Source organism: Rana temporaria, chromosome 5, assembly GCF_905171775.1.
Source record: "Rana temporaria chromosome 5, aRanTem1.1, whole genome shotgun sequence".
In the NCBI taxonomy this organism is placed as follows: Eukaryota; Metazoa; Chordata; class Amphibia; order Anura; family Ranidae; genus Rana; species Rana temporaria.
The window spans coordinates 333,705,434-333,729,722 of NC_053493.1; the positions used below are offsets into that span (position 1 = coordinate 333,705,434).

The 24,289-nt window shown below is 44.1% G+C and overlaps 1 protein-coding gene across 1 annotated transcript in view; it reads right to left on the reverse strand.

The window, feature by feature from the left end:
• PPP1R42 (protein phosphatase 1 regulatory subunit 42) overlaps positions 1 to 22,838 on the reverse strand; it is a 58,152-nt gene extending 35,314 nt beyond the window's left edge. Inside the window, exons 1-5 of the mRNA XM_040354357.1 lie at positions 22,735 to 22,838; positions 20,242 to 20,439; positions 6,559 to 6,725; positions 6,332 to 6,470; positions 677 to 793 (exon numbers count right to left, since the gene is read on the reverse strand). Of these exons, the coding sequence (XP_040210291.1) occupies positions 677 to 793; positions 6,332 to 6,470; positions 6,559 to 6,725; positions 20,242 to 20,373 (555 nt within the window). The 5' untranslated portion in view covers positions 20,374 to 20,439; positions 22,735 to 22,838. The remainder of the gene's footprint in view (positions 1 to 676; positions 794 to 6,331; positions 6,471 to 6,558; positions 6,726 to 20,241; positions 20,440 to 22,734) is intronic.
• Positions 22,839 to 24,289: the final 1,451 nt, after the last annotated feature.

Here is a 24,289-nt window from a genome sequence, read left to right on the forward strand (position 1 = left end):
ACAGATGGTTAGATGGGCCTTTAGAACTAAAACAGGTGAACCTCACCTTATAACCATTGTTCATTACTACCACTGAGTGCAGAGCAAGGCCTGGTCATCCCTCCCAACCTTCCAAAGTGTCAGAAAAGTGTTGAACTCTCTTGGGGAAGCTCTTTAAATCGACTTTTTAGGATATGGGGACACAATTAAGAAGGTAAGACACAGGTAAGAAAAAGCAAGATGAAAATAATACATTTTTGCATACCGACTGTATGTAAATACACTGTGGGAAGGAAAACTGTTGGTTTTGCATTGAGCAATCAGCTAGTTTGCAACCATCTTGTTTGTAGGGCAGGAAGGAAAAGTTGTATTTTATAAGTAGAATAGTATTTTTTTCTTTCTTTCAGTTAATACTGTTTCTGGAAACATTGTATAATCCATGATATAAATCTGCCATGCAAACATACTCAAACACAACTTCTTCCTTTTAATATTCATAGTCCCTCTTCACACTGATAATCTTATTGATGGAACCTTGCCTTCATACAAAAAATTGATAGAAGTTAGGTTCCCATGTATACAGTATTTGGTTGCACTCTGTCTATTGAGACATTTTTACACTTTTCCATTCCGTTATGTTTGTATAATCAATCATTTTCCATATACTGGACTTCTGCGTTTTTCAAATGATCATTACCTTAATATCTGTAAGATGATTGTCCATGGCGACAAGCTGAGTCAGATTTTCTAAGACTGCAAGCTCCTTCAGTTCATCAATATTGTTATTGCTGATATTCAGTACACACAGAGACTTCTGTAGAGACAGATTATTCACTTCAACAATAGAATTAGGAAATAGAAGATAGATGAATTGTGCATGTATGCCCATAATACAGCAGAGCCCAGCACAAGATCTTTCTGAGGTAAACAGTGAAATACCAGGCTGGATGGATCATTTGTATCAACCTTCTATGACATCAAAACCTGTCTTCATGGCTTCATGATTAACAAGAAGTTATCTAGAATTCTGTCAGATATTTATTGTCAGACATATTTCTTAATAGCTGACCCCCTTTGGTTATTATGAACTCACCTCTATGGATCCAACTACACTCACAATGCTTAAACTACCTGGAGCTTTAGTTACCTGGAGCTTGACTCTTGGCTTGGGCTATGGCCTTCATGCCCCCCTCTCCTCCCCACCATGTTTCCCTCACCTTCACCTTTCTTTCTCTTTTCCCTCTCTTTCTAAGCTCTCTTTTGTTTTCATTTTCCAAAAGATTTTTGTCTTCTGATTTATGTTGCTCCTCTCCAAATCTACCACACGTGTGCTCCATTTTACGACTGAAGTGAATTGAGACCTCTGTTACATTTCAACCATTGTTAGGTTAGTAGTTTGTTGGCTACAGTCCCAGGATCTAAGAGAGTGAGGTCAATTTTTATGCACTCTCATTTTTTAACTGGGTCCCACATGTAATGTTCTCAGATTCTGAGGATGTAACTCAGGGGTGTTTAACCTGTGGCCCGCAAAGACCTCTGATGTGGCCTTTAACCTCAAACTAGGGAAGTGCATGCCCATGCTCTGGGATAGTTGGTCATCAAGCCCAGATCGCGTTCTACATTTTCCTGACCCACCATCACAGAGCATCAGGGTGCATAGAGCAGGCGCCAGCATTAGAGGAAACAGGAGGCCACAGAGGGACTAGGAGCCGCATAAGCCAATGATTCCTCTGTAATGATGGCTCTTGTCCCAAGTGGAGTGAAACCAAGTACAGTTTGCCTGGGATCTTTCTAGCAGTCTGGAGAGCGATGTCAGCAAAAGTCGGAAGAGGAAAAAGTCAGTGTATTAAACATCACATACACTGCAGTTTTAAAATGGGCATATTAGCACTTATAAAAAAAATGTTTTATTAGGCTACTTTCACACTGATCCGCATAGACTTCCATTATATCCTGCGGGTTTGATGTGCTTTCTGAAAGCGCACCAAAACTCCTAAATTGCAGAGTCAGAAAGTTCACCACACCCACAAGATGTAATAGAAGTCTATGGCAAAGTGCAACTAAGTAGTTGAAGTGAGAAATGATACCGCTCTAGAAACTGCTGATCCCTTGGCTTTGCTTCCGTCCCACTAAACAAAAAAGGCGCTGGCTATGCACAGGTGCATTGGATAGAAGAAGGTCCTGGACTGCCGCACTCCTTAAAACAATGGGCTAGATTCAGATAGAGCGGGTCTTTAGATCCGCGTAACCTATCTGATTTACGATCCGCCGGCGCAGGTTTTTGAGGCAAGTGCTTTATTCAGAAAGCACTTGCCTCTAAAGTTGCGGCGGCGTATCGTAAATCCCCCGACGGAATTCAAATTTCCCGCGGCTAGGGGGCGTGTAGAATTTAAATCAGGCGCGCCCCCGCACCGAACGAACTGCGCATGCGCCGTCTGCTAAATTTCCCAGCGTGCATTGCTCCAAATGATTTCGCTAGGACGTCATTGGTTTCGACATGAACGTAAATTACGTCCATCTGTATTCGCGACCGACTTACGCAAACGACGTAAAAAAATCAAAATTCGACCCGGGAACGACGGCCACACTTAACATAGGATACGCCGCATATAGCAGGGGTAACTATACGCCGGAAAAAGCCGAACGCAAACAACGTAAAAACAAAGCGCCGGGCGGTCGTTCGTTTCTGAATCGGCGTAACTCCTCATTTGCATATTCATCGCGTATACAAACGGAAGCGCCACCTAGCGGCCAGCGTGAGATTGCAGCCTAAGATCCGACTGTGTAAGTCACTTACACCTGTTGGATCTTAGAGAGATCTATGCGTAACTGATTCTATGAATCAGTCGCATAGATACGACGGACGGAACTCAGAGATACGACGGCGTATCAGGAGATATGGCGTCGTATCTCTATCTGAATCTAGCCCAATGTCTTTATTATACAAATAAAATCCAAAAAACAACCAAAGCGATGCAGTCAAAATGAAGTGAACAACAGGAAAAAGGTGGCTGACATGTTTCACATCATGTGATGCTTACTCGGCTGTGATCCCCTCATACTTGTTAAGGCCCTGTGCTTTTTGGCCATCTGTGACAATGTTCTGTGCTGTACTACTGTAATAAAAATCTTTAAAATGTAATTATTTGGATCAATTCACTTTTTGTACAAAACAAATGCCCAGCTTTGACTGTTAGCATCACAAAGTTCCCAGTGACATTATGATCAGTTACATTCCCCTAATGTTAATGGGAACATTAGAACACTATGGCCCAGATTCACAAAGACTTACGACGGCGTATCTCCAGATACGCCGTCGTAAGTCCGAATGGCCGCCGTCGAATCTATGCGCCTGATTCATAGAATCAGTTACGCATAGATTTGGCCAAGATACGAGTGGCGTAAGTCTCCTACGCCGTCGTATCTTGGGTTGCAATAATTACGCTGGCCGCTAGGTGGCGCTTCCTTGATTTCCGCGTTGAATATGTAAATGAGCAAGATACGCCGATTCACGAACGTACGTACGCCCGTCGCAATTAGTTACGTAGTTCAAGTAAGACATACGCCGGCGTAAAGATAAAGCATGTCTCTAGGTGGCGCAGCCCATGCAAAGTATGGATGTCGGAACAAGCGTATCTTTTTACGCCGTTTGTGTAAGTCGTACGCATATAGGGCTGTGCGTAAGTTACGTTCACGTCACAGGCATTGAGCCGACGTATCTTGGGGCGTAAATACGACGTGATACTGAGCATGCGCCGTTCGTTCGGCCATGCATCTACATGGGGTCAAGCCTCATTTAAATACAACATGCCCCCTACCAGCCTACTTTAAATTACGCGCGCTTACGCCGGCCCATTTACGCTACGCCGCCGTAACTTAGGACGCAAGTGCTTTGTAAATATAGTACTTGCCTCTCTAAGTTGCGGCGGCGTAGCGTAAATACGATACGCTACCCCCGCGCAACGTAGAGCGGCCGTACGTGAATCTAGGCCACTCTATATTGCAGTGTAATGCTTTTTAATGACGAACAAGGAAAACATTGTAATTTTTTTTTTTTTTTGGTAATAGATTTTTTATTGCAAACCCATGGGAAACAGCAGAAGGGAAACAATACAGACACAATGAAGACAAAAATATAAAAGTGAAATTGAGCTAGGGATAATAAACTGCTTTAAAAAAAATATGCTTTAATGCCAACTAAAATAAAAACTTTCAAAGCACCGAGGCCTCTTCCTCAGACACATTCACAAATAATGGCTGAACATCCATTAACAGTTTAGGACACTGTAGACATAAAAGGATAGTTGATGTACAGGCATGATAAAACCTCCCTCTAGCACAGGGGTGCCCAACCAGTGGCACGAGGGCCACATGTGGCCCGTGGAGCCTTCTGATATGGCCCTTGACCTCCTGCTCTAGGATGGCAGATTGGCAGGCCCAGTTTCCAACCTGCCATCCCAGAGCAGCAATTTTGTGAATAAAGCCGCTGGTAGAGGAACCAAGTGGCTGCGGAGCATCAGTGTGAAAGCAGCCTTAGACCCCTTTCACATTATCGGTCCGACCCAATCGGACTCACTATTTACCTCTATGGAGCAGCAGATGTAAACAGGCTTGTGTCTGTTTACACCTGCCTATCTAAAACAATAGAAAGGGAGCTGCCCCTTCCGTCTGAGCAGATCGGATCTGAGGGTCCATAGAGTAGAGTGGGCTGTGTCCGTGGACACGGACCTGTCTTCCTCCCGCCCTGCTCATTGTGTTCCGCAACCGGTTACCAATTCACTTAAGTGGCCCTTGCTCTACAAAAGGTTGGGCACCCCTGCTCTAGCATTTGTTTCAGCTGAATTCTTAACATAGTTAAGCTTCTGGGTTTACAGAATATTGCGTTGTAAGTAGACAATGGGGGTTATTTACTAAAGGCAACTCCATTTTGCACTACAAGTGCACTTGGAAGTGCAGTCGCTGTAAATCTGAGGGGTAGATCTGAAATGAGGGGAAGCTCTGCTAATTTTATCATCCAATCATGTGCAAGCTAAAATGCTGTTTTTTATTTTCCTTGCATGTCCCCCTTGGATCCACAGCGACTGCACGTCCAAGTGCACTTTCAGTGCAATTTCAAGTGCACTTTGCACTTGTAGTTTTCACTTGTAGTGCAAAGTGGATTTGCCTTTTGAAAATAACCCCCAATGTGTTAATTCTTTAAAACTGGAGGATTGCAGGGCATCTGTCTGACACATGGATGTGTATGTCCAGGGCCACCTTTAATGTTGATTGGACCCTAGGCAAAAAAAATTCTTGCCCCCCCATGCAATTTTGCTCTCCACCTGCTCTGAGACATACAATAAATATCAGCTAGACTTAAAATTATTTTACTGTATCAGATCAGGCAGTGATTGTGATTGGTTGCCAGAGCTTACAGCATATCATTACCACTTACTGACTGGTTGCTAGAGGTTACAGCACACATTACAGCTCACTGATTAGTTGCTAGAGGTTACAGCACATGATTTCTTTGTGTTGATTGGTTGCTAGAGATTACTGTACAGTAATAATGATAACTGATTGGTTGCTAGAGGTTACAGCACATCATCTCTTAACTGCAGAGGGGCATGATATACATATGAATGCCGCCGCTATTTACATATGAATGCCATCGGCCTCAGCTATTTACATATGAATCCTGCCGCTATTTACATATGAATTCTCCCATTATTTACATACGAATGCTGGTTATTTACATGTAAACACAGAGTCTGCAGGTGAGTCATCTGTACACAACAATAGGGCAGAGCTGGGCAACATTAGTAGCAGCACTTCACACTGAGATATCAGGACACAGCACAGTACTAAAACTTCAAGGGAATTTAAACTGGGATAGTTGGCAAGTATGAGGCAGCTGCTTTGGGCCCCACAACAATGACAGGGCCCAGCTGCCCCTTTTGCCCTGCCTTAAAGACGGCGCTGTGTATATCTCTCTGTTTTTGGAGGAATATATACATATTGCATTCTTTTCATCCTCTAAAGTATAAATTGCAACTTCTGCCATTATATTCTTTGTCACACAAGATAACAGTACAGTAGGATTTTATGGTACAGGTACATGCATTTAAGAAACCTGTACAAAGATGGGCAGATAAGAAATGTCAAATATCATGCTATACATTTAGGACAAGCAGATATCATGCATAGCTCACTCTGTCTAACCTATTCAATGAGGTAAGAATACATTTGCAAAGTGATGTAAACCATAGAAATTCCTTACTGTTCTTATGACAGTAAATTGATATTTGGTTGCAATATGTTACTGAAATTTGGATAACATTTGCCTTGTATGCTATACAACATGGATACTTACAGCTAGGGAATGGAGTGTTCGAGGATCAAACAGTAACTTCTCTCCTGGTGGGATATGCTGACTCTCGATGTGCAGTTCTCTCAGTTCATGAAGATCCTCTAAACCTTCAACCACAGTGAGATAATTGCCACCCAGGTACCTGCAGAAAAATGTTTATTCCAAAATGTCACTACACAACACATATAAAGCTGGATGGTGAAACGTCATGGTATGGTGTTACAACTTACAGCTTTTCAAGTCTCTTAAGCCCACTCAGGTTTTCTATGCTGGATACAAGGTTATTCTGGAGGTACAGGTGTGTTAGGTTTGTTGCAAATCCAAGATTTCCAATGCGACTGATGTTGTTGTCATACAGGTATAAAACTGTGAGGTTTCTGCAGATGGATAGATCCTCCTGGAAAAGAAATACAGAGTCGTATCTGCTCTTTTAGTTGGTAGTGATCAAAATGGCACTAATACAGTATGTTATGACGTCAGCACTGCTCTAAGCGCTATCGTACTGTAAGCCCTGTCCGATGTGGTGATGCAACCCCAGGAGGTGTGTCCACGGTAACCTGGGCTCACACGAGGTGGATTGACTGTCATACCTGGAAGAGGATCAATAGTCACCACCAAAGCAGTGAGTATCGCAGTGGAAACTGCTTTTTTTTTCCTTTTTACAATTTCTACCCATTTTATAATTTATGGTTTATAAAACTGTCCAAACTTGTCTGCTTTAAACAGAACAGAATTCTGATGGCCTGACTCTCCAGTAGTCCAAGGGAGGGGGCGAGCACGACACTCCACACCAGGGAGAAAGCCTTGCATTACTGTGTGGAGTTACAGACAGAAGAACAGGAAGTTAGGATTTCTCAGAAGAAATAAGGACATTTAAAAGCAAAATCGAAGGATGAGGTAAGTGAAGGAGGACTTCACTAAGGTAAAGCAAGCTATTTAGGAAAAAAAATTGTACCTTTACAACCCCTTTAACCACTTAAGGACCGCCTCCTGCACATATACGTCGGCAGAATGGCACGGATGGGTACAAGCACGTACCTGTACATCCTCTTTAAGTGCCCAGCCGTGGGTCGCGGGCGCGTGCTCGTGACCCGGTCCGAAGCTCCGTGACCGCGGACCCGATCGCCGCTGGAGTCCCGCGATTGGTCCCTGGAGCTGAAGAACGAGGAGAGCTGTGTGTAAACACAGCTTCCCCGTTCTTCATTGTGGCGCTGTCATTGATCGTGTGTTCCCTGATATAGGGAAGCACGATCAATGACGTCACACGTCCAGCCCTGCCCCCTACAGTTAGAAACACATATGAGGTCACACTTAACCCATTCAGCGCCCCCTAGTGGTTACCTCCCAAACTGCAATTGTCAGTTTCACAGTAAACAATGCATTTTTGATAATGACAATTATCCCAAAAATGTGTAAAAATTGTCAGATGTGTCCTCCATAATGACGCGGTCACAAAAAAAAAAAAAAAAAATCGCTGATCGCCGCCATTAGTAGTAAAAAAAAAATTATTAATAAAAATGCAATAAAACTATCCCCTATTTTGTAAACACTATAAATTTTGCGCAAACCAATCGATAAACGCTTATTGCGATTTTTTTTACCAAAAATAGGTAGAAGAATACGTATCGGCCTAAACTGAGGAAAACATTTTTTTTTAATATATTTTTGGGGGATATTTATTACAGCAAAAAGAAAAAAATATTGCATTTTTTCAAAATTGTCGATCTATTTTTGTTTATAGCGCAAAAAATAAAAACCGCAGAGGTGATCAAATACCACCAAAAGAAAGCTCTATTTGTGGGAAAAAAAGGACGCCAATTTTGTTTGGGAGCCACATCGCACGACCGCGCAATTGTCAGTTAAATCGACGCAGTGCCGAATCGTGAAAAACTGGCCAAGTCCTTTACCTGCATTTTGGTCCGGGTCTTAAGTGGTTAAAGCCTACATACAGGGCCTTATACTAGCTTTAGAGAGGATACCTCCGCCATGTAGCAATAGCATGCTGGCTTTCCTAATACAGTTTAAAATATTTCTTTAAATGCTCCATCTGTACTTTTGACACTCTCCCGCTGACATCAGCACTCCAGGTATGATAAGTTGGGTATATACTAGTAGAATTTCCAACAAAAATTTGTATGAATTCTCAGTACATTTGAATGTCATTCGAAAGTAGTTCAAGATTTTGTTTGCTTTTAACAATCAATTTTGGAATGAGCGGACTTTACCAAACAAAAACCTCATACATTATTAAGAAATTCATACATTCAAGGAAAAAAGTTCCATCTTGCTCTTTGGAATTTTCTCACCACCGTAGTCAAAAACGAACGTCGAAATTATACTAGTGTATATCCAGCTATGGACACCAGCACTGGTGTTATGTCTCCGTCACTGTCTACACTGAGCCATGTGTTTTGTGAATGGCCAGGTGCAGATGGAGGTTAAGGCATGACCCGGCGCTGATGTCTATCATAACTGCAATGATGTCATCAGTGTGTGGGGGTTGAGGGACAAAAGCAGGGGCTGTATTATACAGTATTAAATATCTAACACAGGGATCTCCAATCTTTGTAAACAAAGGGCTAGTCTACTGTCCTTTAGACTTTAGTTGGGCTGGACCGTGAGCAATGGGAGTAGACAATGCCCCTGGGTCAAGTAACAAACAATAGAGGGGTAGAGAAAGGAAGCGCTACCTAAGTGCAGTATTAAAGAGGTTCTTTTAATGACACATTGTACAAAACACACTTACAAGAAGGTAAGGGAAGAAGGCTCATCTGTAACATCCTGTAGTCCTCGTCCCGGATCCATGGGCTGCTTAGAAGTGAAGATAGCAGAATGTGTGGAGGCTTCAGGCTTGTCCTGTGGCCATCAGGATGAGGCCTGTTCCAGCCTCACGGGTCACGTGACAGGTCACGTGATTACTTCCGAGGAACACTTCCGGGAGGAGGGTCAGACAGGGAGAACAAAGGCTGATTGGGCTACGCGCTCTGAGCCACTGCTCCTTCTATTGGCCTCTAGGCTGATTGGGCTACGCGTTTGGGCTGCGCGGTGGCTCAGAGCGCGTAGCCCAATCAGCCTTTGTTCTCCCTGTCTGACACTCCTCCCGGGAGTGTTCCTCGGAAGTAATCACGTGACCTGTCACGTGACCCGTGAGGCTGGAACAGGCCTCATCCTGATGGCCACAGGACAAGCCTGAAGACTCCACAAATTCTGCTATCTTCACTTCTAAGCAGCCAATCCGGGACAAGGACTACAGGATGTTACAGATGAGCCTTCTTTCCTTACCTTCTTGTAAGTGTGTTTTGTACAATGTGTCATTAAAAGAACCTCTTTAATACTGCACTTAGGTGGCGCTTCCTTTCTCTACCCCTCTTTTGTTTACCACAGAGTCAGCTCTCTGAGGACAGCAGCCGCCATTGAACAGCCAAATCACCTGCATTGTTAACCATTGAACTGCCTGTTACTATTATTTCTAATGGACTAATCCCCATACCCCTACCGAGAGCGTTTTTTCTCAGAAAAAAGGTGCAGGAACTCAACCACGGCCCTGTTCAGATTTCACAAACAGTAGAAGGGTCTTAAAGGGGAATTAAATACCAGGATTGCATTACATACAGAGTGCAGAGTTCAGGGGGTTAGACACAGAGTGCAGAGCTGTGACTCGTACACACAGAAACCAGACTTCTGTGTTTACAAGTGATTGTGGTGAACTGAGTTCCCCCAAGTTCCCCCTGAAAAAAAGCCCTGCCCCTACCTATACATGTACTTTGTATCTGTATCTGCACTGACCGTTACCTCTCCTATAATAAACAAACAATGGCTCAGGCTCGTGGTCAGTGGGAGTGAAAAAAATGACATACTGCCTGTGGTCATTAGGATGATGAATAGTGCCTATCAATGGTATTAGTAGGAGAACTCCAACACCATCATTGGTATTAGTAAGAGAAATACAACCCCCATCATTGGCGTCAGTGGGAGGAATAGTACCCTATTGTGGTCATCAGTAGAAGTAATTATGCCTCATTGTTGGTGTCAGTGGGAGGAATAATACCCCACTGTTGGTGTCAGAAGAAGGATGGTACTTCATTGTTGGTGTCTGTGGGAGGAATAGACCACGAGGGCCCAATTTAGTCAAGCAAAGGGCCGAAACAAGCCCACGGCTGCAGTTTGGAGACCACAAATCTAACAGATGAAGTAGCCAGTAACAATGGGAGAGGAAACAAGGGGAATCTCCCTAATAAAGACACATGCTAGTGTAAAAACTAACAATAACACCTTGCATTCTATTGAAGATTGTGTTTTATTGCTATATTGTCTCTGTTAGAGAGATTTTTTTTCGACTTTTAGTGTTGATGACTATTTTCAATAACAATCCTCTGTAATGGAAAAAGAAAATATATTAAAATCTGACAGTCTATTTAACCATTTCCTACCCCTATATCAAAAAAAAGTTATGTCTGTAGTTTCACTTTAGGCTTTGGGGCAATGTAAATTTTAATGGAGCTTAGCCAAGTGTTTTTACTCATTGATTGGAGTGGTTCTTTATATCTGAGAACTACAAAATGTAGACAATTTTTTGCAAGAGCAAAGTTTATTAGCTGGATTCAGAAAGATTTACGCCGGCGTATCAGTAGATACGCCGACGTAACTCTGAATCTACGCGTATTCTGGAAACCAGATACGCTTAAATTAGGCTAAGATACGAGCGGCGTAAGTCTCCTACACTGTCGTATCTTAAAGTGTAATTTTTAGGCTCGCCGCTAGGTGGCACTTCCGTTGAGTTTGGTGTAGAATATGTAAATGACTAGATACGCTGATTCACGAACGTACGTGCACCCGTCGCAGTAACGATACGTAAAGATAAAGCTGCCCCCTAGGTGGCGTAGCCAATGTTAAGTATGGCCGTCGTTCCTGCGTCAAAATTTGAAAAATTTACGTCGTTTGCGTAAGTCGTCCGTGAATGGGGCTGGACGTAATTTACGTTCACGTCGAAACCAATACGTCCTTGCGGCGTACTTTGGAGCAATGCACACTGGGATATGTACACGGACGGCGCATGCGCCGTTTGTAAAAAACGGCAATCACGTCGGGTCACGAGTAATTTACATAAAACACGCTCATTTGAATTAGGCGCGCTTACACCGGCCCCATTTACGCTACGCCGCCGTAAGTTAGGAGGCAAGTGCTTTGTGAATATAGTACTTGCCTCTCTGACTTAAGGCAGCGTAGCATAAATACGATAAGCTACGCCGCCTTAAAGATGCGGCGCTCTCTCTGAATCTGGCTATATGTGTTAAAGCGGGGGTTCACCCAAAAAAAAAAAATTTAACATTACATTCAGCCGAGTTGTCAGAATGACAATCGGCTGTTTTTTTTTATTTTATCCCCGTACATACAGTATTTTCACCGCCGCTTCCGGGTATGTCTTCTGCGGGACTGGGCGTTCCTAATTGATTGACAGGCTTCCGACCGTCGCATACTGCGCGTCACGAGTTGCCGAAAGAAGCCGAACGTCGGTGCGCAGGCGCCATATAGAGCCGACTCGCAGACCGGCTTCTTTCGGCAACTCGTGACGCGCTGTATGCGACGGCCGGAAGCCTGTCAATCAATTAGGAACTCCCAGTCCCGAAGAAGACATACCCGGAAGCGGCGGTGAAAATACAGTATGTACGATAAAGTAAAAATAAAACAGCCGATTGTCATTCTGACAACTCGGCTGAATGTAATGTTAAACATTTTTTTTGGGTGAACCCACGCTTTAAGGTTTGCAATCACTCGATAGAAGCCTTGCAGGTCACCTGAAGTGCAATTTGGGGAGTCTCCTAAGACAATGTCTAACCCAGAAATTACAGGAAAAGTCCACTGACAGGGGTGAACAAGCCACAGTGAGCACACCAATTACCACTTAAAAGTGTCGTTCTATTATTTGAAGAAAGGAAAAAACTCAAATGTTCAGTCGTCACTGTAATGCATTGTGAAGGCAGAGTGAAAGATGAGGTGTCCTGGGAACACAAGTCTGCAAGAGCTATGAGGAGGAATCTGCAGAAGCATATACAGCCCACACATATACAGTATGTATGGCTTGTATGCACTGAACAATTAATGCATTTATACTAATGAAAAGTCTATTTTTTGTCTTTTTCAAATATTTTCATACTTCAGGGGTCCCACACAGATTTATTTTCATTTACAGTGCATTCGGAAAGTATTCACAGCGCTTCACTTTTGCCACATTCTGTTATGTTACAGCCTTATTCTAAAATGTAATAGATTCATTATTTTCCTCAAAATTCTATAAACAAAACCCCATAAGGGGTAACAAGTTTGTTTGAAATATTTGCAAATTTATTAAAAATAAAAACAGAAAAAATAGTATTTACAGACTTTGCTCAATACTTTGTTGAAGCACCTTTGGCACCAATTACAGCCTCAAGTCTTTTTGAGTATGATGCTACAAGCTCGGAACACCTATTTTTGGGCAGTTTCTCTTATGCCGCGTACAGACGGTCGTTTTTTGTGATAGAAAAAAACGACGTTTTATGTGATGTAAAAAAACTACGTTTTTCAAACTTCATTTTCAAAGACGATGGAGCATACACACCATCGTTTTTTCCAAAAGCTCTAGCAAAGCGCGGTTACGTTCAGCACGTACGACGGCACTCTGTTTCATTCAAACTCGCGTCCTAACTTGCTTCTGAGCATGCGCTGGTTTAAAAACGTCGTTTTAGCCTACACACGGTCATTTTTTATGACACAAAAAAAAAAACGTTTTGAAAAACGACACAAAAAATTGAAGCATGCTTCAATTTTTTTTTGTCGTTTTTCACAAGACATAAAACAACGTTTTCCCCACACACGGTCATTTTAATTGACGTTTTTAAAAACTTCGGTTTTTTTTCATCACATAAAGTGATGGTGTGTACGCGGAATTATTCTTCTTTGCAGGACCTTTCAAGCTCCATTAGGTTGGATGGGGAGCATCGGTGCACAGCCATTTTTAGATGTTTTCAGATACAGTGCCTTGCGAAAGTATATGGCCCCCTTGAACTTTGCAACCTTTTGCCACATTTCAGGCTTCAAACATAAAGATATAAAACTGTAATTTTTTTTTAAGAATCAACAACAAGTAGGACACAATCATGAAGTGGAACGAAATTTATTGGATATTTCAAACTTTTTTAACAAATAAAAAACTGAAAAATTGGGCGTGTAAAATTATTGAGCCCCTTTACTTTCAGTGCAGCAAACTCTCTCCAGAAGTTCAGTGAGGATCTCTGAATGATCCAATGTTGACCTAAATGACTAATGATGATAAATAGAATCCACCTGTGTGTAATCAAGTCTCCTTATAAATGCACCTGCACTGTGATAGTCTCAGGCGCCGTACACACGGCCGAGAAACTCGACGGGCAAAACACATCGTTTTGCTCGTCGAGTTCCTTGTGAAGCCGCCGAGGATCTCGGCGAGCCAAGTTTCCTCGTTGACTAACGAGGAAATAGAGAACATGTTCTCTATTTGGCCCGACGAGATCCTCGTCGGTTTCCTCGGCCGATAGTGTACACACGGCCGGGTTTCTCGGCAGAATACGGCTCCCATCGAGTTTCTGGCTGAATTCTGCCGAGAAACTCAGTCATGTGTACGGGGCCTCAGAGGTCCGTTTAAAGCGCAAAGAGAGCATCATGAAGAACAAGGAACACACCAGGCAGGTCCAACATACTGTTGTGGAGAAGTTTAAAGCCGGATTTGGATACAAAAAGATTTCCCAAGCTTTAAACATCCCAAGGAGCACTGTGCAAGCAATAATATTGAAATGGAAGGAGTATCAGACCACTGCAAATCTACGAAGACCTGGCCGTCCCTCTAAACTTTCAGCTCATACAAGGAGAAGACTGATCAGAGATGCAGCCAAGAGGCCCATGATCACTCTGGATGAACTGCAGAGATCTACAGCTGAGGTGGGAGACTCTGTCCATAGGACAACAATCAGTCGTATACTGCACAAATCTGGCCTTTATGGAAGAGTGGCAAGAAGAAAGCCATTCCTTAAAAGATATTCATAAAAAGTGTTGTTTAAAGTTTGCCACAAGCCACCTGGGAGACACACCAAACATGTGGAAGAAGGTGCTCTGGTCAGATGAAACCAAAACCAAACTTTTTGGCAACAATGCAAAACGTTAGGTTTGGCGTAAAAGCAACACAGCTCATCACCCTGAACACACCATCCCCACTGTCAGACATGGTGGTGGCAGCATCATGGTTTGGGCCTGCTTTTCTTCAGCAGGGACAAGGAAGATGGTTAAAATTGATGGGAAGATGGATGGAGCCAAATACAGGACCATTCTGGAAGAAAAACCTGATGGAGTCTGCAAAAGACCTGAGACTGGGACGGAGATTTGTCTTCCAACAAGACAATGATCCAAAACATAAAGCAAAATCTACAATGGAATGGTTCACAAATAAACATATCCAGGTGTTAGAATGGCCAAGTCAAAGTCCAGACCTGAATCCAATCGAGAATCTGTGGAAAGAACTGAAAACTGCTGTTCACAAACGCTCTCCATCCAACCGCACTGAGCTTGAGCGGTTTTGCAAGGAGGAATGGGCAAAAATTTCAGTCTCTCGATGTGCAAAACTGATAAAGACATACCCCAAGCGACTTACAGCTGTAATCACAGCAAAAGGTAGCGCTACAAAGTATTAACTAAAGGGTAGAGAAAAGAAGGGGTTAAAACTGCGCCATGGCACCCAGACTCATTAATCAAAAAAAGTCAATTGGAAAAAATCAGGATTTGGAAAAAGAAAGTCTATAAAAGTCTATAAAATTTTCCAGGGATTCCACGGTAATGGTGTATGAGGCAGTGGATCCCACCCATATAATCCACAAGTGTTCGTGTGTAGCCAAGTTGCCAGAGTCATGAGCTGCTTACCAGATCATAAACTTTAAACAGCGGTCGACTGTGACCCAGCCGCGGCCTTTAAAGAGAGCAGGGGGGGGGGGGGGGGGGGGGGAAAACCCACTTCCTGGATATGTCGACCTCTCCCCTGATACACAGAACAGTAAGTGACGGTCCACCGTGATAAACAGCACTCGATATGTGAAATCCCACCACCGGTAATAGGAGCAGCTTACCAGAGCTTCAATATTAAACCACAGTCGGCTGTGACCCAGCCGCGGCCTTTGGGGAGTTCCCACTCCCTAGATGGAAGCGCCACTTGCACCCTCGGTATTATAGAATGAAGTCACCGCACCAAAAAGGGAAACAGCAGACATAGCATAATTCCGTGGGATAGGGTATTTATTAAAACCATAAACAATAAAAAGTTTACTCACATTCGGAGAAAACACAAGGAGCATTCGAATTTGCCGGCCGGCGAGTATCAGAACAATGCCCGTATACCAAACGTGATGACGTCACCGCACGTCCTCCCAGACGCGTTTCGTCATTGGACATCCCATTGATAACGTCCAATGACGAAACGCGTCTGGGAGGACGTGCGGTGACGTCATCACGTTTGGTATACGGGCATTGTTCTGATACTCGCCGGCCGGCAAATTCGAATGCTCCTTGTGTTTTCTCCGAATGTGAGTAAACTTTTTATTGTTTATGGTTTTAATAAATACCCTATCCCACGGAATTATGCTATGTCTGCTGTTTCCCTTTTTGGTGCGGTGACTTCATTCTATAATACCGAGGGTGCAAGTGGCGCTTCCATCTAGGGAGTGGGAACTCCCCAAAGGCCGCGGCTGGGTCACAGCCGACTGTGGTTTAATATTGAAGCTCTGGTAAGCTGCTCCTATTACCGGTGGTGGGATTTCACATATCGAGTGCTGTTTATCACGGTGGACCGTCACTTACTGTTCTGTGTATCAGGGGAGAGGTCGACATATCCAGGAAGTGGGTTTTTTCCCCCCCCCCCCCCTCCCCCTGCTCTCTTTAAAGGCCGCGGCTGGGTCACAGTCGACCGCTGTTTAAAGTTTATGATCTGGTAAGCAGCTCATGACTCTGGCAACTTGGCTACACACGAACACTTGTGGATTATATGGGTGGGATCCACTGCCTCATACACCATTACCGTGGAATCCCTGGAAAATTTTATAGACTTTTATAGACTTTCTTTTTCCAAATCCTGATTTTTTCCAATTGACTTTTTTTGATTAATGAGTCTGGGTGCCATGGCGCAGTTTTAACCCCTTCTTTTCTCTAGTCTTTATATTTTGTGCCTCGGCACTAGAAACTGCTGCCTTCCCTTCCATACATATATTTTCCTCTTGGTTTATATATCCTCTTTGTTTTATGTTGTATTAATTTATATGCATTAACCCTTTCTCCGGACAAGCGCAATTTTTTCTTATTGTATTAACTAAAGGGGGCTGAATAATTTTGCATGCCCAATTTTTCAGTTTTTTATTTGTTAAAAAAGTTTGAAATATCCAATAAATTTCTTTCCACTTCACGATTGTGTCCCACTTGTTGTTGATTCTTCAAAAAAAATTACAGTTTTATATCTTTATGTTTGAAGCCTGAAATGTGGCAAAGGGTCGCAAAGTTCAAGGGGGCCGAATACTTTTGCAAGGCACTGTATGTTCAATATGGTTCAAGTTTGGGCTTTAACTGGGCCACTCAAAGACATTCACAGAGTTGTCCTGTAGCCACTCATTTGTTATATTGGCTGTGTGCTTAGGGTTTGTTATCCGGTTGGAAGATGAACCTCCACCTAGTCTGAGGTCCAGAACGCTCTGGAGCAGGTTTTCATCAAGTATTGTCTCTGTACATTGCTGCCCTCTATCTTGACTAGTCTCCCAGTTCCTGCCACTGAAAAACATCCCCACAGCATGATGCTGCCACCACCATGCTTCACTGTAGGGATGGTATTGGCCAGGTGATGAGTGGTGCCTGGTTTCCTCCAGACATTACACTTGCCATGCAGGCCAAAGAGATTGTTTGTTTCAATCCGACCAGAGGATTTTGTTTGTCATGGTCTGAGAGCCCTTCAGGTGCCTTTTGGCAAACTCCAGGTGGGCTGTCATGTACCATTTACTGGAGAGTGGCTTCCGCCTGGCCACTTTACCATGCATGCCTGATTTGTGGAGAGCTGTGGAGATGGTTGTTCTTCTGGAATGTTCTCCTCTCTCCACAGAGAAACGCCGGAGCTCAGAGTGGCCACCGGGTACCTGACTAAGGTATTTTTCCCCCCGATCGCTCAGTTTGGCTGGGTGGCCTGCTCTAGGAAGAGTCCTTGTGGTTTCAAACTTCTTCTATTTACAGATGATGGAGGCCACTGTGCTCATTGGGACCTTCAATGCTGCAGACATTTTTCTGTATCCTTCCCCAGATCTGTGCCTTGATACAATCCTGTCTTTGAGGTCTACAGACAATTCCTTGGACTTCATGGCTTGGTTTGTGCTCTGACTGTGGGACCTTATATAGACAGGTGTTTGTGCCTTTCCAAATCGTGTCCAGTCGACTGAATTTACCACAGGTGGACGACAGTCATGTTGTAGAAACATCTCAAGGATGATCAGTGGAAACGGGATGCGCCTGAGCTCAATTTTGAGTGTCATGGCAAAAGCTTTGAATACTTACCGTATTTATCGGCGTATACGCGCACTTTTTTGCCCTGAAAATCAGGGCAAAATCGTGGGTGCGCGGTATACACCGATACCCGCTTTCCTGCGCCGAGTTTGAATACTGCGCCGACATATACCGAGCGCAGTACACTCGGGTATAGTCGGGCAGTCTCCGGCTCCTTCCGCGCTCACGTCCTGGACGTACAGGACGTCAGCGCGAGAGTTGCCGAGCCTGCCCGACAATACACGAGTGTACTGCGCTCTGTATATGTCGGCGCAGTATTCAAACTCGGCGCGGGGAGCACTAGGACGCTGCAGAAGGACGCCGGACCCGTCGAAGAGGACACCCGAAGCCGCAGACGGACGCCGGACCCGACGAGGCCGCCGATGGACGCCGCACAAGACACCAAAACTGTAAGTACAAAAAAACTTTTTTCCACAGGAATCCGCTGCAACTTTAGGGGTGCGCGCTATACGCGGGAGCGCGCTATACCCCAATAAATACGGCATGTACATGTGTATTTTTTTGTTTTTTATTTTTTATACATTTGCATAGATTTCGAACAAACTTCTTTCACGTTGTCATTAGAGGGTACTGTTTGTAGAATTTTAAGGAAAATAATGAATTTAATCTATTTTGGAATAAGACTGTTACATAACAAAATGTGGAAAAAGTGAAGCGCTGTGAATACTTTCCGGATGCACTGTATATAGCATTATACAATGTGCATTGCAGTAAGGCAGACCATTTGTTCTGAAAGGGCTCACAACATACCACAATAGATCCAGTACACCTTTTTTCCCAGTGTACCATTAAAAACAGATGGTTCACCTCTGTATGTTGTTGTGGGCTAAACTGCATTTAAAATAAAATGGCACCTAAATGGACCACACCAGAAACAAATGTAAATTCCCACACGTTACTGCAACTCAATGGTCTAAATCCAAACTAATTGAACAATTCCCTGGGAGGTATCAGTCTGATATACTAACACAAATCGCATCCCAAAAAGCCACACAAAAAAAAGATACGTGCCTTTGTCTCCAATTGCACTGGATACATATTGTGATCACAAAACATGTTGAGATTAGGAGTTCATTCTCATCCAGAAGCCAGCATTTAGGATATTACGATATGATACACAGCCCTCAAAAAATCCACTCGCCTGCTCGCATTTTGCGAGTGGATTCTGAGGTCTGGCGAGGAAGGGCTGCTTGGGAGTTGGGGGGGGGGGGGGGCCGTCAGCCTGTGTCAACTGGGTCCGAGGCCAAGGACGAGAGGATGTCCGTGATAGGCGGAACACTGAACACAATCTGCTGGGAAACTGAGTGTTCCGCCTATCACGGAACAGGACGAGGAGGAGGCCGCGGCTTTTGAACAATAGACGCTCGCAGACTGCATGTCAGGGATAAACTCTGCTGTAGCAGCCATCTATCCGCTCTGTAATCCTGCGGCTTTTCTCTTCCTCTTGATGATCCTCTGCACAAGTAAGCAGAGGCTGCAATGGTGGCACAGGTGAGCTAAGGCTGCAATGGTGGCACAGGTGAGCTGAGGCTGCAATGGTGGCACAGGTGAGCTAAGGCTGCAATGGTGGCACAGGTGAGCTGAGGCTGCAATGGAGGCACAGGTGAGCTGAGGCTGCAATGGTGGCACAGGTGAGCTGCGGCTGCAATGGTGGCACAGGTGAGCTGAGGCTGCAATGGTGGCACAGGTGAGCTGAGGCTGCAATGGTGGCACAGGTGAGCTGAGGCTGCAATGGTGGCACAGGTGAGCTGAGGCTGCAATGGTGGCACAGGTGAGCTAAGGCTGCAATGGTGGCACAGGTGAGCTGAGGCTGCAATGGTGGCACAGGTGAGCTGAGGCTGCAATAGTGGCACAGGTGAGCTGAGGCTGAAATGGTGGCACAGGTGAGCTGAGGCTGCAATGGTGGCACAGGTGAGCTGAGGCTGCAATGGTGGCACAGGTGAGCTGAGGCTGCAATGGTGGCACAGGTGAGCTGAGGCTGCAATGGTGGCACAGGTGACTTTAACACCTGTTGGAATAGCGATTATTTTTTCGGATGTAAAGTATGCCCATGTGTCTTAGGTCGGTGGTGAATATGTGGAGGAATCCATGTTTTTTTAAATGGTGCTGCCATGAAAGGGGGTAGTCTTATACAGTGAGTATAGCCCAAAAGCTATGTTTTCACTTGAAAAATAGGGGGTTGTCTTATACGCCCAGTCGCCTTATACGCCGGCAAATACGGTAAATCAATTTATGTATACGGGATGCCTGGAACCACGAAAGTCATATTTCAGAAAAAAGCAGAAAACCATACGTTCTATTCACAACACAGGGGTACTTACAACATTGTCAATGTTTTTATTTGAATAATTCAGATGAGTGACTCTCTTCAAGTACTGGGCTATGGACTCATCTTTTCGGCTACGCAGATGATTACTTGTTCTCGCAATCAGATCTACCGATAAACGCACCATCGTGGCCTGAAGGGTTCAATAGCTTGGCAGAGAATGATTCTCTAGGATGTATCCTTTATCATTTTCCTGAAGAGACATAAATACAACACATGTAACTGTTCTTCTCTTCTATTTACCTTTGCCTGTTCCATGTTTATTTATATATTATACGACTTTTTACATAAAAAAATATATTAAAAATGTATCATATTCTTTGCAAAGTGAAGCTTTACCCCATTTACTAAGCTCTGGAGCAACTTGCAAAGTGCTCCGTTTATTTGCCTTTAGTGAATCAGCCCCTATACCTCCCAATGACACTAACAATGGGGCATTATTCCTCCTACTAACACCAAAGATGGGGCATTATTCCTCCTACTAATACCAAAGATGGGGCATTACTTCTCCCACTGACACCAGGGATGGGGCATTATTCCTCCTACTAATACCAAAGATGGGGCATTGTTCCTCCTACTAATACCAAAGATGGGGACATTATTCCTCCTACTAATACCAAAGATGGGGCATTATTCCTCCCACTGACACCAAAGATGGGGACATTATCACTCCTACTAATACCAAAGATGGGGCATTATTCCTCCTACCAATACCAAACATGGGGCATTATTCCTCCCACTGACACCAAAGATAGAACATTATTCCTCCTACTAACACTAAAGATGGGGCATCATTCCTCCCACTGACACCAAAGATAGAACATTATTCCTTCTACTAATACCAAAGATGGGGCAATATTCTTCCCACTGACACCAAAGATTGGGCATTATTCCTCTTACTATACCAAAGATGGGGCATTACTCCCACCAACACCAAAGATGGGGCATTATTCTTCCCACTGACACCAAAGATGGGGCATTATTCTTCCCACTGACACCAAAGATGGGGCATTATTCCTCCCACTGACACCAAAGATTGGGCATTATTCCTCCTACTATACCAAAGATTGGGCATTACTCCCACCAACACCAAAGATGGGGCATTATTCCTCCCACTGACACCAAAGATGGGGCATTATTCCTCCCACTGACACCAAAGATGACATTCAACACAGAACTCTGTACACAGGGAACGGACACTGTTTCTCATCCCTGTAAAGCAGGGATGAGAAACTTAGAGGTCATTAGTAAAAAGCAGCACGCTTTACACACATTGCACATTGTTAGGCACACAGTTAACTCCTTTATCGCCCGAGGTGGTAACCCCTTCTCAGCCCGTGGCATTAGTACAGTGACAGTGCATAGTATTATCACTGATCACTGTATTGGTGTCACTGGGGATGTCCGTGGCATTTAGTCAGTTCCTCCCCCCAGCATCAGTTAGGCCCCTTTCACACTGGTGCGGGAGGTGCGGTGGCGGTAAAGCGGCGCTTTTTTTTAGCAGCGCTTTACCGTTGGAATTGCGGTGGTATTCGGCCGCTAGCAGTGCAGTTTTACCCCTCACTAGCAGCCGAAAAAGGGTTAATACCGCCGGCAATGCCCCTCTGCAGAGGGGCATTGCCGGCGGTATAATCGCGGTTTCCCATTGCTTTCAATGGGAAGGAGCGGTGGAGGAGCGGTAAACACACCGCTCTTCTCACTGCTCCAAAGATGCGGCTAGCAGGACTTTTGGAGTGGTCCTGCTAGCGCACCGCTCCAGTGTGAAAGCCCTCAGGGCCCCCTCAGGGCTTTCACACTGGAGAAACAGCAGCCGCTGTTTCAGGTCAGTTTGCAGGCGCTATTTTTAGCGCAATAGCGCCTGCAAACCGCCCCAGTGTGAAAGGGGTCTTAGAGTCAGATTTCCCGCTGCACTATCGCAGTCCCATTACAAATTTTGATCGTCACCATTAGTAGTATAAACAAAAAAAAATTCCAGTATATTATATCCCTTTCACGCAAATCAATCAATATACACTTTTTTTTTTTTTTGGGCCAAAGTTTATAAAGAAATTAATTTTTTTTTATTGGATAGGTTACAGAGCAGAAATGAAAAAAAAAAATATTTTTTTTTAAATGTTGGTCTTTTTTCATTTATATCACAAAAAAAACAGTGGTGATCAAATACCACCAAAAGAAAGCTCTATTTGTGTGGGAAAAAAAATATATAAATTTGGGTACAGCGTTGCATGACTGCGCAATTACCAGTAGCGCACTGCAGGATATCACAAATGTCCAGGTCATGGAGGGGGTAAAATCCTCCGGAGCTGAAGTGGTTAAGCTGCCTGTGATAAGATCAGGACCCAACATTCTATGGTTGGGACACTTTTAGGGAAAATAAAGGGACAGATCTCTGCACCCCGGACTGCTGATCACTCTGCATGTAGAGGAGGGTGAGGATCGGACCTCCAGCCCTGCACTTACACTGGGTGTAATGATCGCCGCTCCTCACCTGTACACCGGCACCGATCTCCTCCCTCCCGGTACTCGCACGATGTTGACAGTCCCGGGATCGGCTTTGGTTGCTATGGAGATGACGTCAGGCGCAGGCGCACAGAGCCAACTTTGTCTAACTTTGCCAGACCTGGGGGGTGCATGCTGTTGTACATGGTGCATGATAGAAGCTTGCTCTACTCGATGTCCATGTCTGGATCTGTACAGTCACAACTACTCCATAACAGTTCCATATTGTCCACACAGCACTGGGAGAATGTATAATCACACTGCGTACTAATTGCTATAGACAGCAAAACACTTCCATTCCACGCACCTCCTACATGTTAAAATCATAATTTCTTTGCTAGAAAATTACTTAGAACCCACCACACATTATATATTTTAGCAGAGACCCAAGAGAATAAAATGGCTTTCTTTGCAACTTTTTATGTCACTCCGTACTTGCGCAGCAATTTTTTGGGAAAAAAAAAAATCACTTTCATTAAAGCGGGAGTTCACCCGAAAAAAAATTTTTAACCTTAGATTGATGCTCATTTTGGCTAGGGGAATCGGGTAGTTTTTTTAAAATCGAAGCCGTACTTACTGTTTTAGAGAGCGATCTTCTCCGCCGCTTCCGGGTATGGGCTGCGGGACTGGGCGTTCCTACTTGATTGACAGGCTTCCGACGGTCGCATCTATCGCGTCACGAGTAGCCGAAAGAAGCCGAACGTCGGTGCGGCTCTATACGGCGCCTGCGCACCGACGTTCGGCTACTTTCGGAAAATCGTGACGCGATAGATGCGACCGTCGGAGGCCTGTCAATCAAGTAGGAACGCCCAGTCCCGCAGCCCATACCCGGAAGCGGCGGAGAAGATGCATATCTAAAATGGTAAGTACTGCTTCGATTTAAAAAAAACTACCTGATTCCCTTCACAAAACGAGCCTCAATCTAAGGTTAAAAATTTACATTTCCGGGTGAACCTCCACTTTAATAAAGAACACAACAGTAAAGTTAGCACAATTTTTTTTTGTATAATGTGACAGATAAAGTTACGCCGAGTAAATAAATACCTCGCTTGTCACACTTTAAAATTACGCACACTCGTGGAATGGCACCAAACTTCGGTGCTTAAAAATATCCATAGGCGACGCGAGGAGGTCTAGGGCTAGAATTATTGCTCTTACTCACGTGTGTGGTTTGAACGCCTTTTACATATACGGACCTGACTTACGTATGCGTTCGCATCTGTGTGCGAGCACACGGGGATGGGGACGCTTTCATTTAATTTTATTTTTCTTGTTTATTTTACTTGCATTTTTATATTTTTACACTTTCCCTTTAAAAAAATATAAATTTTGATCACTTTTATTCTTATTACGTGGAATGTAAACATCCCTTGTAATAGGAATAGTGTGTGACAGGTCCTCTTTATGGAGAGATGTGGGATCTATAAGACCCCACATCTCTCCTCCAGGCTGGAAAGCCTGAGATAAAAAAAAAAATGTTTACGATCTCAGGCTTTCCAAACGAGTCCCCGGCATGGTTTACATCCACCTGCCCGGATGTGACG